At 44.5% G+C, this 13252-nt stretch overlaps 2 protein-coding genes across 4 annotated transcripts in view; one reads left to right on the forward strand and one right to left on the reverse strand.

The window, feature by feature from the left end:
• UBA5 (ubiquitin like modifier activating enzyme 5) overlaps positions 1–9896 on the forward strand; it is a 36455-nt gene extending 26559 nt beyond the window's left edge. The window contains exon 12 of the mRNA XM_056520637.1: positions 9625–9896. Within this exon, the coding sequence (XP_056376612.1) occupies positions 9625–9702 (78 nt within the window). The 3' untranslated portion in view covers positions 9703–9896. The remainder of the gene's footprint in view (positions 1–9624) is intronic.
• NPHP3 (nephrocystin 3) overlaps positions 9725–13252 on the reverse strand; it is a 118405-nt gene continuing 114877 nt past the window's right edge. For all 3 annotated transcript variants that reach the window (XM_056520628.1, XM_056520627.1, XM_056520629.1), the window contains exon 29: positions 9725–9845. In XM_056520628.1, coding sequence (XP_056376603.1) covers positions 9804–9845 — 42 coding nt within the window. In that variant the 3' untranslated portion in view covers positions 9725–9803. The remainder of the gene's footprint in view (positions 9846–13252) is intronic.

Genomic DNA, 13252 nt, shown 5'->3' on the forward strand with positions numbered 1-13252 from the left:
ACCTTATGTCGCTTCGGGTGGATGGTCAACCGAGACAAGTCAGTTCTCTCCCCCACCCAGTCTCTGATCTTCTTGGGGCTTCAGTTCGACTCGGACTTGGCTCGTATTCGCCTCCCGCCTGACAAACGTCTGGCCTTCTTTTCGGGAGTCCGCTCCCTTAGGATACCATCCCCGGTCACCATCCGTACTTGCATGAAAGTCCTGGATTGAATGGTGGCAGCCATGGAGGCCATACCCTTTGCCCAGTTTCATTACCGTCCTCTTCAGTTGGCGATTCTTGCCCGGTGGGACAGGTCTCCCCTCTCTCTCGATCGCAAGATTGTTCTTCCTCTTCGGACCCGTCGGTCTCTGCGCTGGTGGCTCCGCTCCCCCCTTCTTCTTCAGGGGCGTTCGTTCCTTCCCCTCCACTGGCAGGTGGTCGCGACAGATGCCAGTCTGTTGGGCTGGGGGGGTGTTTTCAGGGATTAGACAGTTCAAGGCCTCTGGCCTCCCCAAGAAGCCCCTTCTTCCATAAACATCTTGGAACTGAGGGCGATTTATCTTTGCCTGAAACATTGGGAGTCCCTGCTTCAGGGCCACCCTGGCCGCGTCCAGTCGGACAACGCCACGGCTGTGGCGTGCATCAACCGGCAGGGCGGCGCTCGCAGCTCAGCAGCCTTGTCCGAGGTGACAAAGATCCTCCTCTGGGCGGAAAAAGTTGTTCCAGCCATTTCGGCGATCCACATTCCGGGAGTGCTCAACTAGGAAGCAGATTTCCTCAGTCGGTCCTCAGCCGATCCCGGGGAGAGGGGTCCCTTCTGCCGGAGGTGTTCGCACAGATCTGCGACCTCTGGGGGACCCCAGACGTGGATCTCTTCGCGTCTCGACACAACCAGAAAATTCCGACGTTTGTGTCAAAATCCAGGGACCCCCTGGCTCTAGCCGTGGATGCTCTAGCGATTCCGTGGTCGGGCTTTGTCCTCCCCTACCTGTTCCCTCCTCTACCCCTCCTTCCCAGGGTTCTGAGGAAGCTCAAGGTGGAAGGAGTCCCAGCCATTCTGGTGGCTCCGGACTGGCCTCGAAGGGCATGGTACGCCGACGTGGTCTGGCTTTTGGAAGACGTTCCATTCCGTCTTCCTCTTCGTCGAGACTTACTGTCACAGGGTCCCCTTTGCAACCCCAATTTACAGTTGCTGCATTTGACGGTGTGGCAGTTGAGACCGCGGTTCTAAGGGCCCGCGGCTTCTCTCCCCAGGTTATTCGCACTCCTCTGCGAAAATTTTCAACCATACCTGGCAGGCTTACTTTCGTTGGTGCGAAGCTTAGACCTTTTTTCCAGTAACCTTTTCCGTTCCCCGTCTCCTCTCCTTTTTGCAGTCGGGGTTGGAATAAGGGCTGGCTCTCAGCTCCCTTAGGGGTCAGGTTTCGACCCTTTCCATTCTCTTTCAGCGTCCTCTGGCTTCCAATTCGCATGTCCGGACCTGTCTGCAGGGCGTGCCACACGCTGTCCCCCCTTACTGGTCCCCTTCTCCCCCTTGGGATTTGAACTTAGTTCTAGGCGCTCTCCAAGACGCACCTTTTGAACCTCTCAGGGAGGTTCCCCTTCGCCTCCTATCCTGGAAAGTGGCTTTTCTTATAGCCATTACTTCCATTAGGAGAGTATCTGAACTGGCAGCTCTCTCCTGCCGTTCATCAGGACAAGGTTGTTTTCCTGCCAGATCCGTCCTTCTTACCTAAGGTCATTTCGGCTTTTCATCTTAACGAGGACATCGTCCTCCCGTCCTTTTTGTCCCGCTCCTTCTCATCCCAGGGAGCACTTACTCCACAAATTGGATGTGGTATGGGCTGTTCGGACTTATCTTTCTGTCACCTCTTCCTTTCGTCAGTGCGATTCTTTTTTTCGTCCTTACGGAAAGGGACAGCCTGCTTCCAAGGCCACCATTTCTCGGTGAATCCGAAGTGCTATTTCGGAAGCTTACCGCTGCAATTGGAAGATCCCACCTTTCAGGGTTTTGGCTCATTCCACCCGCTCTGTGGGAGCATCCTGGGCTCTCCGAAACAAGGCCTCGGCCTCGCAGATCTGCAAAGAGGCCAACTGGTTGTCCTTGCACACTTTTTCGAGATTCTACCAGGTTCATACTTTTGCATCGGCTGATGCTAGTCTGGGCCGTAAAGTGTGGCAGGCAGCGGTGGTACAGCCGACTGCTTGACCTTTTTTCTCTTCCCACCCAAGGGACGGCTTTGGTACATCCCAAGGTTCTGTGTCCCCCAATGGAGCCGATAGAGAAAAAGAGATTTTTTAGACTTACCGTAAAATCTCTTTCTCGAAGGATCCATTGGAGGACACAGCTCCCGCCCTTTTCTGGAGTTCCTTTTGGTTTATCTGTCTGAGGGTGTGTTCAGTAAATTTTTCTTCTGGTTCTCGGACAGTTCATGGTTTTTCCTTTTGACTTGTCGTTCTCCTCCTATTGCTCTGGGACTAAAACTGAATTGCTCAGTGGCCTGGAGGCGGGTATATCCTGCTGGGAGGAGCTGACTTTTTGGTTACCATAGTGTCAAGCCTCCTAGAGACAGCAGCATATACCCAAGGTTTTGTGTCCCCCAATGGATCCTTCGAGAAAGAGATTTTACGGTAAGTCTAAAAAATCTCCTTTTTTTTAATTTTTTTTTTTATACACTGCTCAAAAAAATTAAGGGAACACTTAAACAACACAATGTAACTCCAAGTCAATCACACTTCTGTGAAATCACACTGTCCACTCAGGAAGCAACACTGAGTGACAATCAATTTCACATGCTGTTGTGCAAATGGAACAGACAACAGGTAGAAATTATAGGCAATTGGCACGACACCCCCAATAAAGGAGTGGTTCTGCAGGTGGTGACCACAGATCACTTCTCAGTTTCTATGTTTCCTGGCTGATGTTTTGGTCACTTTTTTAATGCTGGTGGTGCTTTCACTCTAGTAGTAGCATGAGACTGAGTCTACAACCCACACAAGTGGCTAAGGTAGTGCAGCTCATCCAGGATGGCACATCAATGCGAGCTGTGGCAAGAAGGTTTGCTGTGTCTGTCAGCGTAGTGTCCAGAGCATGGAGGCGCTACCAGGAGACAGGCCAGTACATCAGGATATGGTGAGGAGGCCGTAGAAGGGCAACAGCCCAGCAGCAGGACCGCTACCTCTGCCTTTGTGCAAGGAGGAGCACTGCCAGAGCCCTGCAAAATTACCTCCAGCAGCCCGCAAATTTGCATGTGTCCATTCAAACGATCAGAAACAGACTCCATGAGGGTGGTATGAGGGCCAGACGTCCACAGGTGGTGGTTGTGCTTACAGCCCAACATCGTGCAGGACGTTTGGCATTTGCCAGAGAAGACCAAGATTGGCAAATTTGCCACTGGCACCCTGTGCTTTTCACAGAAGAAAGCAGGTTCACACTGAGCACATGTGACAGACATGACAGAGTCTGGAGACGCCGTGGAGAACGTTCTGCTGCCTGCAACATCCTCCAGCATGACCAGTTTGGCGGTGGGTCTGTAATGGTGTGGGGTGGCATTTGTTTGGGGGGCCACATAGCCTTCCATGTGCTTGCCGGAGGAAGCCTGACTGCCATTGGTTACTGAGATGAGATGCTCAGACCCCTTGTGAAACCATATTCTGGTGCGGTTGGCCCGGGGTTCTTCCTAATGCAAGACAATGCTAGGAGTTGCAGGAGTGAGTCAGAAGTTCCTGCAAGAGGAAGGCATTGATGCTATGGATTTGCCTGCCCGTTCCCCATACCCGAATCTGATTGAGCATATGTGGGACATCATGTCTCGCTCCATCCACCAACGCCACGTTGCACCACCGACTGTCCAGGCGTTGGTGGTCTGGGAGGACATCCCTCAGGAGCATGCCCAGGCATTGTAGGGTGGTCATACGGGCAAGTGGAGGCCACAGAGACTACTGAGCCTCATTTTGACTTGCTTTAAAGAGTACCTATCACTAAATAATAAACTTTTCTAAAAAAAAATTAAAAGCTTTTAAAAAGCTCTGTAATGTACCTTCTTGCTCACTTAGTGTGAGCACCCGGAAGGAGGATGTGGGCGTGCCCCCAGCAGGCGCTGCGTCACTGAATCCTGCTTTGAGAGACGTGTGGCTGGGCACATGTAGGGAGACCCCTAGTGGTCATATTTTAGATTTAAAAATAAAGATATAAATAAAATTTTTGGTAATTACATGCAATTAGAAAGTTGTTGAGACATTAAAGAACATATAAAACATTTTCTTGATGACAGATACTCTTTAATGCAGGACATTGGCCCAACCGGCCATGTCTAGCATCAGTCGTGGGTCCTGGCTGCTGATAGTAACCAGTACCCACAATGTATGCACACTTTATACATTGAGGGGGGGATTCATCAATCTATTTAGAGTAATTTTAGGTGTATTTTCTTGCGCAAAATCTTGCGCAAGGATATTTCCTGCGTTCTTTTTGTGCGTCTTTCTTGGTGGAACTTTTTCTAAAGAGTTCACCGTTCAGGTGTACCGTAGTGCCGTTTTCCTGTAGACATGAATTTACTAACTGCATCTTTTTTTTTTTTTTTGCGCACAAAAAGAACGCAAGTGTCATTTTTTTGCGCAAATATACACCAGCTCCGAGCACACTTACAAGTCTGCCTTATATTTTTTTCAAGAGCTGAGATTCTATTGCTGCACATGATTCACAGAGACCCGTGCGCAAGTTTAGTAAATTTTGCGCAGCTAAATGACAAACACACGCAGCAGAAAGGGGTAAAAAACAGCTCTACCATACACTGATGTTGATGAATCCCCCCTGAGTGTACATGTGTACATCCCCCCCCCCTGTGTCTCCAGGGGTTAAACATTAACTCAAAATTGTATATAATATATCCTATTCACATAGATAATTGGTGGATTTTTGCCTTCCTCTGGATCAACTCAGCAGGGACTTAGTAGGAATATAGGTTAAACTTGATGGTCTTTTTTTCAAACTTAGAAACTATGTAACTATGTAAAATGTATGGGATCTGTCAATAGATATCTAATTTGTATGGTTAGTTTTACAGATTAGCAAATAATGAATCTAGATAAATCAACAAGTTAGAGAACAGTGTACACATTGATTTATTACAAGTCTAACTGCTGCTTTCAGTTAACCTTATTTTGGATCAACAGAACAGATTTACAATTAGTTTTTTTTAAATGATTATATATGTTCATATATGTAGGTAAATTAGAAGAAAGGACAGAACCAAGCTACTGTGCAAGTGACCGTCCAGATGGCCAGATTAGAAGCAATAGAAGAAATATAGTTAACAGCATCCAAGCAGCAAACTCCGAAATGCTATGAAAAAGCTGTAGACTTTTTATTGGCTATCCAAAGCACACGCTTTTATTGTACAACAGCTTTTATTATACCATTTTGGAGTCTGCTGCTTGGATGCTGTGACCTATATTTCATATATGTATATCTTTTAACCTCTTCAGGACCCATGACGTATGCATACGTCATCACACCCTGGGTCTTAAGGACCCATGACGTATGCATACGTCATGTCTTTTCCTGGTCTCCGCCGCTCACGCGGTGGAGATCGGAAGCAGATCCCTGCTGAAATCCTTCAGCAGGGATCCAGGGCAAACGCTGAGGGGGGCCATGTATGCCCCCCATGTCGGCGATCGCCGCAAATCGCAAGGGAAATCGCCCTTGCGATCTGCGGCGATACCGGGCTGATCGGGTCTCTGGGACCCAACCGCCCGGTAATTTCGCATGATTCCGGCTGTCACAGACAGCCAGGACCATACTGAAGACTAGGAGCGAGGTGGCAAACCTGCCACCTCCTCCTATTCCCTGCGATCTGTTGGTTAGTTAACCGACCAATCGCAGGAGGGTGGGCGGTTACTTCCTCCCGTCCTGCCCGGCCCCTTGAAGTCCGGAGAGGACGGGAGGAAGACCGGAGGACGCGGCGGGGGACGGGGGAGTGCTGGGGACCGGCCCCGGTACTTACCTCGTCCCTGAAGACCCGGATCCCGGCGAGGAAGATGGCGACATGCATTGCTGTATTGGGACCCTATATACTACAACTCCCAGCATGCCCAGACAGCCCTTGGCGTCTGGGCATGCTGGGAGTTGCAGTTTTGCAACATCTGGAGGTCCACAGTTTGGAGACCACTGTGCCCTTCCAGATGTTGCAAAACTACACATTCTCAGCATGCCCTTACTGTCCAGGCATGCTGGGAGTTGTAGTTCTGTAACATCTGGCCCTTCAGATGTTGCAGAACTACAACTCCCAGCATGCCTGGACAGTTTTGGCATACTGGGAGTTGTAGTTTTGCAACATCTGGAAGGGCACAGATTGGGAACCACTGTATTAGTGGTCTGCAAACTGTAGTCCTCCAGATGTTGCAAACTACAACTCCAAGCATACTGGGAGTTGTAGTTCGGCAACATCTGGCTCTAAAGATGTTGCCGAACTACTACTCCCTGAGAATGTTTGGGAGTTGTGGTTTTGCAACAACAGGAGGCACACTGGTTGAGAAACATTGTCTGTTTCCTAACTCAGTGTTTCCCAACCCGTGTGCCTCCAGCTGTTGCAAAACTATAACTACCAGCATGCACTGATAGACTGTGCATGCTGGGAGTTGTAGTTTTGCAACAGCTGGAGGTCCCCCCTTGTGAATGTACAGGGTACATTCACATGGGCAGGGGACTTACAGAGTGTATCAGGCTGCAAGTTTGCGATGCAGCAAATTTTGCGCGGCAGCTCAAACTCGCAGCGGGAAAATGACTGTACCCTAAAAACACTACACTACACTAACACAAAATAAAATAAAAAGTAAAAAACACTACATATACACATACCCCTACACAGCCCCCCTCCCCTCCCCAATAAAAATGAAAAATGTCTGGTACGCCACTGTTTTCAAAATGGAGCCTCCAGCTGTTGCAAAACAACAACTCCCAGTATTGCCGGACAGCCGTTGACTGTCCAAGCATGCTGGGAGTTTTGCAACAGCTGGAGGCACCCTGTTTGGGAATCACTGGCGTAGAATACCCCAATGTCCACCCCAATGCAAATCCCTAATTCAGGCCTCAAATGCGCATGGCGCTCTCACTTCGGAGCCCTGTCGTATTTCAAGGCAACAGTTTAGGGTCACATATGGGGTATCGCCGTACTCGGGAGAAATTGCCTTACAAATTTTGGGGGGCTTTTTCTCCTTTCACCCCTTATGAAAAGGTGAAATTGGGGTCTACACCAGCATGTTAGTGTAAAAAAATATTTTTTTTACACTAACATGCTGGTGTTGCCCTATACTTTTCATTTTGACAAGAGGTAAACGGGAAAAAAGCCCCCCAAAATTTGTAATGCAACTTCTCCCGACTACGGAGATACCCCATATGTGGGCACAAAGTGCTCTGGGGGCGCACAACAAGGCTCAGAAGGGAGAGTGCACCATGTACATTTGAGGTGATTTGCACAGGGGTGGCTGATTGTTACAGCGGTTTTGACAAACGCAAAAAAAAAAAAAAAAAAAAAAAACACATGTGACCCCATTTCGGAAACTACACCCCTCACGGAATGTAATGAGGGGTGCAGTGAGAATTTACACCCCACTGGTGTCTGACAGATCTTTGGAACAGTGGGCTGCGCAAATTAAAAATTTTGTACAGCCCACTGTTCCAAAGATCTGACAGACACCAGTGGGGGGTAAATGCTCGCTGTACCCCTTGTTACGTTCCTCAAGGGGTCTAGTTTCCAAAATGGTATGCCATGTGGGGGTTATTTTGCTGTTCTGGCACCATTGGGGCTTCCTAAATGCGACAAGCCCCTCGAGCAAAATTTGCTCTCAAAAAGCCAAATATGACTCCTTCTCTTCTGAGCATTGTAGTTCGCCCGTAGTGCGCTTCAGGTCAACTTATGGGGTACCTCCATACTCGGAAGAGATGGGGTTACAAATTTTGGGGGGTATTTTCTGCTATTAACCCTTGCAAAAATGTGAAATTTTGGGGGGAAACACACATTTTAGTGAAATTTTTCTTTTTTTTTACGTATGCAAAAGTCGTGAAACCCCTGTGGGGTATTAAGGCTCACTTTATTCCTTGTTACGTTCCTCAAGGGGTCTAGTTTCCAAAATGGTATGGCATGTGGGTATTTTTTGCTGTCCTGGCACCATAGGGGCTTCCTAAATGCGACATGCCCCCGAGCAAAATTTGCTCTCAAAAAGCCAAATATGACTCCTTCTCTTCTGAGCATTGTAGTTCGCCCATAGTGCACTTCATGTCAACTTATGGGGTACCTCCATACTCAGAAGAGATGGGGTTACAAATTTTGGGGGGTATTTTCTGCTATTAACCCTTGCAAAAATTTGAAATTTGGGGGGAAGCACACATTTTATTGAAATTTTTTTTACATATGCAAAAGTCGTGAAACACCTGTGGGGTATTAAGGCTCACTTTATTCCTTGTTACGTTCCTCAAGGGGTCTAGTTTCCAAAATGGTATGCCATGTGTTTTTTTTTTCCTGTTCTGGCACCATAGGGGCTTCCTAAATGCAAATCCAAAAATCCCCTTGTCGCTCCTTCCCTTCTGAGCCCTCTACTGCGCCGGCCGAACACTTTACATAGACATATGAGGTATGTGTTTAGTCGAGAGAAATTGGGCTACAAATAGAAGTATACATTTTCTCCTTTTACCCCTTGTAAAAATTCAAAAATTGGGTCTACAAGAACATGCGAGTGTAAAAAATGGAAATTGTGAATTTTCTCCTTCACTTTGCTGCTATTCCTGTGAAACACCTAATGGGTTAAAATGCTGACTGAATGTCATTTTGAATACTTTGGGGGGTGCAGTTTTTATAATGGGGTCATTTGTGGGGTATTTCTAAGATGAAGACCCTTCAAATCCACTTCAAACCTGAACTGGTCCCTGAAAAATTGTGATTTTGGAAATTTTGTGAAAAATTGGAAAATTGCTGCTGAACTTTGAAGCCCTCTGGTGCCCCCCAAAAGTAAAAACTCGTCAATTTTATGATGCAAATATAAAGTAGACATATTGTATATGTGAATAAAATAATATTTGGAATATCCATTTTCATTACAAGCAGAGAGCTTCAAAGTTAGAAAAATGCAAAATTTTCAAATTTTCAAAGAAAGGATGCAAGTTACCAAAAAATTTTACCACTAAGTTAAAGTAGAATATGTCACGAAAAAACAATCTCTGAATCAGAATGATAACTAAAAGCATTGCAGAGTTATTAATGTTTAAAGTGACAGTGGTCAGATGTGCAAAAAATGGCCGGGTCCTAAGGTGTAAAATGGCTGGGTCCTTAAGGGGTTAAACATCCGACCCTTGAATGCAGTTCTGGGAAGCAGACGCTATGATTGCAAGGGTGTGTTTTAAGGCATTCCATTTCTATAATTCACCAATGTCTACTTACTATAAAAAAAAATTTTTTTACAAAGAAATAAAAAAATAGTGTTCCCTTGTAACCTCAGTCCACTATCTTAACATTTTGTACATTAGTTCTATAACACAGTAAAAAAAAAAAAAGTACAGAAAAGTTCTAACTTTTAAAAATACAAATGTGAAATCTGAAAAGTTTCCCCTGGTCTCTGAGCAGAATTACTTCTTCCTGTTCTTTTTACAGAAACCTACATCAGGAGCCATAGTGGAAGACACAGATCAGAGTCTGGAGGATCTCATGGCACAAATGAAAAACATGTAATACTACTAATGGTTGTCACTCACTGAGGTCAAGGTTCATCATTCCTGTGTGTCCTAGTGTAACGCATTGTTATAATAGTTCTTGGCTCTTCTGAATTGGAACTAAAAAGGAGTTATCATCTGTTCATCCTCTGTACTTAATCTCTGTACAAATAAACAGCTTAGCATTATTTAAATACATTTTCTCTCTCTGATCTTGTTTGTAGATACATTTTATACTCATGGGTTTTCAAGTAAATTGTTCCTTAGTGGGAAAATGGTTCTAGATATAATATACTAGCTGAGTACCCGGCGTTGCCCGGTTTTTCCTTCCTAATCCTTGTTGGGGAGGGAAATAAACAAAGAAGGAAGCTTTTGACTTCATATCCCGTCCTCATATATTGTTGTCATATCCCGACCTCCTATCCCGACCTCCTTTCCCGTCCTCCTTTCCCGACCTCCTTTCCCATCCTCCTATCCCGACATGTAATATGTGTACCAGTTATTGAAATATCTCCAGCCGTACGGAAGTTATGTGGGAACATACATTTCCCATTGATTTGCATGGGACTTTAAACAAAAACCCTGACCCTCACAAATGGGGGTAGTTAAGGGTTAAATTAACTATCCTATATTAGTTACTATATAAGTAACATGACCAAGTATTATGGAAATATCTCCAGCCGTTTGGAAGTTATGCAGTAACATTTATTTCCCATAGACTTGTATGGGACTTTAAACATAAACCCCGCCCCTGGCAAATGGGGGTGAGTAAGGGTTAAATCACATATCCTATGTTTGTTGTTGACATATTAGTAACGTGTGTGCCAAGTTTCATGTTAATATCTTTAGCCGTTTGGACGTGATGCTGGAACATACACACATACATACACACACACATACACACACACACACATACATACACACACACACACACACACGTTGAGTTTTATATATATAGATAAATATATTAAATGTTTAAATGGCCTGTCTAGTAAACCTTTTTATATTTTTTAACTGGTGTCAATAAGATGAGGTTGTCATTTTAGTACATTAATACTTACCAAGCTCATACTGCTTGGTAAGGAACCCATAGCAATGACTATTCAAAAACAGATTCAAAAACTTGTTATATGTTGTACATCTTGGCAAAACATTAACCTTTCTAATATAAGTCATAAGAAAATGTTATTTCTTTTTTTTTCATCATGGCACCTCTCTGTGCTCTCTCCTGTCTGATAGTACTTCTCTGTGCTCTCTCCTGTCTGATAATACTTCTCTGTGCTCTCTCCTGTCTGATAGTACTTCTCTGTGCTCTCTCCTGTCTGATAGCACTCCTCTGTGCTCTCTCCTGTCTGATAGCACTCCTCTGTGCTCTCTCCTGTCTGATAGCACTCCTCTGTGCTCTCTCCTCTCTGATAGGACTCCTCTGTGCTCTCTCCTCTCTGATAGCACTCCTCTGTGCTCTCGCCTGTCTCATATGACTCATCTGTGCTCTCTTCTGTCCTATCAGACAGCACAGAGGAGTGCTAACCCACCCTCACTTACTGGACTTTGTCCATGCTTGTGCTTCAGCTTGGATAAAGCCATGATTTTATAAGCCATGATTTCTATAGAAAGGAAATAACATTTTCTTATGAAGTATCTAGATGTAAAACATGTAAAAGTGCCCATTTAAAGGGGTAGTCTTCCCCTAAATATCTTATTACCTATCCAAAGGATAGGGCATAAGATGTCTGATTGCGGGGGAGCCGTCCGATCTCCGGTGTGGCACTCCATAATCCAAAGCAGAGAGTGAACTCTGCTTCGTGCTGCATGAAGGGCGACCACCACCATCATGCTTGCTCCATTCATGTCTATAGGAGGGGGCGTGACTGCTGTACTAGCTGTCACACCCCTCCCATAGAAATGAATGGAGGGGCATGGCGTGACATCACGAACACTGACAGACATCTTATCCCCTATTCTTTGGATAGGGGATAAGATGTTTAGGGGAGGAGTACCCCATTTAATATCAAAGAATTTGGAGACCCAACTGAAAAGGGGTATTCCCATCTTAAGAAGTTATTGTCTATCCACAGGATAAATGATAACATGCTAATCAGAGGAGGTCTTGGACTCCCACCATTTGGGCATATGTTCGTAAGATTGGACTACCCGTTTAAATGCTACTTGGTTTCCCAGTAGATATCTGTCAGAACAAAGTAGAAGGCAACTCAATATTAAAATGTTTGTCAAAGGAAACAATGAACAGCTCTTTAATATAAAAACTTTAATTATAAGGCTTATATAAAAGAAACTCCATAGTGAACTGTTAAATAATACAATGTGTTTTTGATTTACCATGGAACAACCAAATCATAATTTTGCTATTAATAAATATAATGTAGCATACAAAATAGTATATAAAAGCTTTTCAGAAGCCTTAAAAAGTTGCAGCTTCATAAGAACATTAAAATCTGTCTCTTGTTTCAAGTATATGGAATTTTTTTCTTTTTTGTTTTAAATCACATTTGCTTTTATAGCAGTACCTCTGAATACTGGTTATAGAGGAGTGGAACAGCTCTACTAAACAGGGCACTCCTTTTGTGTTTATAACAGTGTAAACATCTTCATACAAGGGGGGTAATTTGCATGTGTTTTTTTATTAATAATTTTTTTTTTAAATATATTTATACCATTATTTCATCCCTAAACATTATTATATGTATATTACTACTCTGTTTTTGTAAGAAATTCACATACTAAAATACAATGTTAATACCATGGAAGTTTGTATATACAGCTCTGAACCCCATTCTGCAGCTATAATAAATAAAGTAGACAGTAAATTCCTATAATCCCTCTAGTAAAGGCTGCAGGTAATCACATTGGGGAAGATTCATCATAACTTGTGCAAAGGAAAAGTCGACCAGTTGTCCATAGCAACCAATAAGATCGCTTCTTTCATTTTTGAAAAGGACAATCTGGTTGCTATGGGCTTATTTTGAGCTCTATATCAAAGTATATGATAAACCAACCGCAAGAAAAATCAGAGCAGAATTTTGAACCTATCTACTTTAAAGTGGTACTCAGCAACTGTCAGGAGCAGGATAGGTTTGCTATGGGGATTTGCTCCTGCTCTGGACAGTTCCTGACATGGACAGAGGTGTCAGCAGAGAGCACTGTGATCAGACAGAAAAGAAATTCATACAGCAGCTGATAAGTACTGGAAGGATTAAGATTTTTAAATAGAAGTAATTTACAAATCTGTTTAACTTTCTGGCACCAGTTGATTAGAAAAAAAAATGTTTCCCATCGAAGTACCCCTTTAAATAAGAAAGGTTTCCAGTAGAGATGAGCGAACTTACAGTAAATTCGATTCGTCACTAACTTCTCGGCTCGGCGGTTGCTGACTTTTCCTGCATAAATTAGTTCAGCTTTCCGGTGCTCCGGAAAGAGTATCCTAGGACTGTATCCACCTTTTCCAGCCCACGGGAGCACCTGAAGGCTGAACTAATTTATGCAGGAAAAGTCATTAACTGCAGAGCCGAGAAGTTCGTGAAAGAATCGAATTTACTGTAAGTTCGCTC

The sequence above is a fragment of the Hyla sarda genome, chromosome 5 (assembly GCF_029499605.1).
Source record: "Hyla sarda isolate aHylSar1 chromosome 5, aHylSar1.hap1, whole genome shotgun sequence".
In the NCBI taxonomy this organism is placed as follows: domain Eukaryota; kingdom Metazoa; phylum Chordata; class Amphibia; order Anura; family Hylidae; genus Hyla; species Hyla sarda.